The sequence below is a fragment of the Centruroides sculpturatus genome, unplaced genomic scaffold (genome assembly GCF_000671375.1).
Source record: "Centruroides sculpturatus isolate CEXI.00-Female unplaced genomic scaffold, Cexi_2.0 scaffold494, whole genome shotgun sequence".
Classification (NCBI taxonomy): domain Eukaryota; kingdom Metazoa; phylum Arthropoda; class Arachnida; order Scorpiones; family Buthidae; genus Centruroides; species Centruroides sculpturatus.
The window spans coordinates 537628-542219 of record NW_019384697.1 but is presented as its reverse complement, the minus strand read 5'-3'; the positions used below and the strand labels follow the sequence as shown (position 1 = coordinate 542219).

The following is a 4592-nucleotide window of genomic DNA, read 5'->3' as shown; positions in this document are numbered from 1 at the left end:
TTAAACTACTATAAAATAGTACGACATTTAATAGTTATTAATCCTGATTAATACTTTTAGTAAGTACTACAGATTTAATATAGAGATTGCATGCTTTTAACATAATTATTAACTAAATGTTATTAATTCTTCTCCCATTTTCGAAAATTCCAGAATTTATTCTAAATGTAATATCGCCGTCTTCCTCCGCGACCCTTTCACTTTTAAAAATCCGCATATAAAATAGTACGACATTTGATTGCTAATAACTCTGATTAACTCTTTTAGTGAATACTACAAATTTAATATAGAGTTTGTATACTTTTAACGTAACTATTAACTAAATTTTATTAAAATTTATTAGATGCCACTCCGACAGTTCCCTTGTAAGAGGGCCTTTCTTTTAGCAAGCCCATTGTGGGTTCGGCCAATCCCACAATGGGGCGGCCGGGTGGTGAGCGACGGGGCCCGACATATCCGGACGGCCACATCCTCCGAAAATCTCTAGGGATTTTTTGACCCGTCTGGATTCGATTCCGGGTCCCCCAGGGTGGTAGGCTGCCATCTTGACCGTTCGGCCATCCGGTTTACTTTCAACCTTGTGGGCACTAAGAGGTCTGTTTTTATGCCCATCGTTAGTGCGACCGAGCCTACATTTTGGGTGACCGAATGGTGAAGAACATGACCCGACGTATCCGAGACAGATCATCCCCGAACGTTTCCTAGCGTTGTGATCCCTGATTTGATCCCCGGTTTTCTAGAGCTGTCAGCTGACATCTTGACCGCCTCGGCCATCCGGCCTTATTAATTTATACGACCTGAAGACCGAACAGTTAAGGTTTCAGTCTACCATTCTGAGGAACCCGAAAACGAATAATCCGGACGGGTAGAAAAACCAGAGGAAAATGAAGGTGCTCCGTCCTGGATATATCCGATATCCGTCCGTCCCTATCCGGCTGTCCCATTGTGGGCATGGCCGAAGGCGCAAAATCTACGATGGGCTTCATTAAAAGAACCTCTTAGTGCACAGAGGGCAGAAAGAGGGGGGAAACTATATCAGTAAACATTATTGAATTTTTATTTCATAATAATTATTATTACTCATATATTATTATCATTTCAAAATAAATTCCAAACTATCACAATAAACATCGACTATTAATATTTTATAATTTTGACATTAGAGGAGAGTTACTATCAACGTTTTGGTGTGTACGGGACAGTAGCTGACGCTTAATCATCCCGCCAGACGGCGGACAAGCAGGCAATCGTATCGTCTTGTCAGGTTTTTGTCACTGAAAACGATGTTATCCAGCTTAGTGAAGGAACATCAGCAACGCTATATAGTAAGAAGAGAGGAGCAAGGTTCGTATTAATAAAATCAACATTGTTTTTGGTAATTTTTTACAACCTGTATATGGGATGTTTTCTTGATCTATTTAACAGCTAAATGTCTAATCCAAACAATATACAGGCAGTTACAAAATGATCAGAGCTAGTATAAGCCCAAATTTCCTGCAGTGAAGGGATATTGTATGTACTGATTTATCCCTTTAGGTGGGAACACCATCAATAAATTTGTCATATAATATCTTTCAATATTGCAAAGTAACTCTACTACATGTTGCCCTGGTAGATTCTTTACAATGAATATGTATTTAAGTTTACAGATAAGTTAATAAACATATGTATAAATTCGAATGAAATACAATAGTGGACAGAAAGAATCTTAAGGCTGCTTTCAGATAGACCAATGGGTGTTGCCACAATTTATCTCCCTATTGAAATCCTTGTATTTACTCTCACCTTAACGTCAAATTTCCAGCAAAACACCCAAATTCAACATTTGAACTTTTTTGGCCACTTGTTAATACGCCTTCATCAGGAAAAGTCAAAATAAAAATAACTTGTATTTATAGAATGTTTTCGTGTTGTACATGTAATTTAAAAAATTTTTAAAAATGTGTTTGAACATTGGCTATGATGAATATTAAGCAATGTATAATTTCCTATATATAAGAGGAAACCCACTGTTCTGCCTTTTATCTAATGTCAAGGATGAAACTGTGGATGCTAAAGCACCTGGAATTTATCACATCCCACTAAAGGTTGACAGGTTCAACTGGACACTAACCTACATTAGTTCCACATACAGATCATTACTAGCCTGGTTACGTGATCACAGATATGACATGGCAAAAGGAAACATCAATATGCTCTAGCCCAGTATGCCACTGAGCCAGGAATTTACCCCGTATGGGAGGAGGCAACCCTAATACACAAGGTATTTGACAGATAGCATAAAATATAAGAACATTAGAGACCGCAGAAATCTACAGGGCCGACATAAAAAGAACATGCATCAACATGGATTACATTCCCACACCAAATGCATGGAAGTATTATTTACACTCTTAAATGAAATTATATGTTGCTTAACATTTGCCATAGCCAGGGGTCGGCAACCTGCGGCTCGCGAGCCACATGCGGCTCTTTGGATGTGAAGCTGCGGCTCTTTAGTTCCATAAGCAAATATTATTTATTTTATCAAAAACAAAAACATTTAAAAATCGTTCTGAATCGATTAACGAGGATTAGGCACCGATTCTATCTCTCAGTCACTTGTACTCGCTTTTCATTGCACCTCTCCCCCGTGACACGCGTCGTCACTGTCGTCAGTCTGTCGGAAGCTCTCGAATGACGCCGTCGTCGGATGTTTCTATGAGGTTTAATTCGCTTTCGACGCAAGACAATTTGGCGTCTTCACCAGTGCTTTGGCTATGACGTATAGTTTGTTGTTTCGAGTAAAAGAGTTAGAAGCGAATTATCTTCTCAAAGTTATGTAAAAATTTTGTGGCTCTTTAAAAACTTTGAAATTTTGTAAATTGTAATTTTTGGCTCTTCCGACTCAAAAGGTTGCCGACCCCTGGCCATAGCTAATGTTTGAACCAATTTTTTAAAATTTTAAAAGTTACGTGTACAACTTGGCAACATTCTGTAAATACAACAGTTATTTTCATTTTGACTTTTCCTGATGAAGGGCGATTAACGAGTAGCCAAAAACGTTCGAATGTTGAATTTGGGTGTTTTTTCTGGAAATTTGACGTTTAGGTGAGAGTTTATATATCGTTCCAGTTTATTTTGTAGTTTTTATATAATCCTTGTATTTTGAAGGAAAGCTCTCATGTGAGCATTAATGACATATGTCTTTGGCAGGAAGACTCTTGTTTTCTGCATTGGTTACCAGTGAAATGCGTAGCCAAAACAGAAAAATGTATGCTGTTTGAATTCTGTTAGACAGATGATTTTATATTCCACAGATGATGTCACAGTAAGGTTCGGCTACAGTGCTGCCACCTCATCCATGAACCTGTATGGTGAGCCAATACCAATGATAGAAGAACCTTCTGTCATGGGTATTGGCTTGTTCATTTCCCATTGTTCAAACACCAACATTGTTTTTGTTCTGCACATGCCATTCCAATGCCTTATGCTGTTTTCCATCAGACAGTTTCATTGGTATTCCCAGTATTTGTATTGGAAATTTTCAATATACAATTAAATTAACTGTAATTGTGATATGTGTTCTACTCCTATTTTTGTGTATTGCAAATGCATGTCACCCTATACTTATCCTAAAAAAATTCAATGGATTTCTTACTTTATGCATTCCCAAGATCACCACCAGTTGGTCAAGTTACTTTACAACCACCCTGTATTTAGTGATGAAACAAGGTTTTCACTTTATAACTGACAAAGTGTGGTTAATTATTTTGGATTTGGGAATTCCAAATATCCAGTACTGTATTTACACTTCTTGAGGCTTGAGTCACTATCTCTTGGGAGCACCCTTTAAAAATACCAGGGTAAGGAGAATGCAGTTTTTCTTGCACTCTCATACCAAATGCCTTTTTATGACAGGTTTAGTGTTGTAATAGTAAAATTCATGTTTTCAGTTTTTGTGAAAATTAACTTTATTGAGGCCTCATATCTGTGTGGCTCTGAATTAATACTTTTTGCCTATGATGGTCCTGTAAATCTCTCAACTTGGCAAAGGAGAAGGAATTTAAGAAATTTTCATATGACGCTATGTACTGTATGTACACTTATGATAGCCTTTTGTCATTTAAACAATGTTCTCTTTCTTGGATATTTGGAAATGCCACCCTAGTCTGCAGCAAAGGTGCAAAATATTTTCAGGACAAAATTTTCCCAAAAATTATTGCATACTAGCACATAAAATGAAACAATAATTTATAAATAAATTAATAATAATTATTACTTTGTAGTTTGCAAAATTCAAATTAAATCATACAAATAATTAAATAGGACTACAGTATAATTTGCTATGTAATACTAAACTGATAAATTAATGTAAAATTTTTTTAATTAAAAAAAATTCTAAGCATGCATCATCTGGTATAGCACAGGGGTCGGCAACCTGCGGCTCGCGAGCCACATGTGGCTCTTTGGATGTGAAGCTGCGGCTCTTTAGTTCCATACGCAAATATTATTTATTTTATCAAAAAAAAAACATTTAAAAATCGTTCTGAATCGATTAACGAGGATTAGGCACTGATTCTATCTCTCAGCCACTTGTACTCGCTTTTCAC

The 4592-nt window shown here is 36.8% G+C and overlaps 1 protein-coding gene across 1 annotated transcript in view; it reads left to right on the top strand.

The window, feature by feature from the left end:
• The first annotated feature begins 661 nt into the window (after positions 1 to 661).
• LOC111627476 (biogenesis of lysosome-related organelles complex 1 subunit 1-like) overlaps positions 662 to 4592 on the top strand; it is a 23447-nt gene continuing 19516 nt past the window's right edge. The window contains exons 1-2 of the mRNA XM_023371050.1: positions 662 to 1038; positions 1164 to 1344. Coding sequence (XP_023226818.1) covers positions 1284 to 1344 — 61 coding nt within the window. The 5' untranslated portion in view covers positions 662 to 1038; positions 1164 to 1283. The remainder of the gene's footprint in view (positions 1039 to 1163; positions 1345 to 4592) is intronic.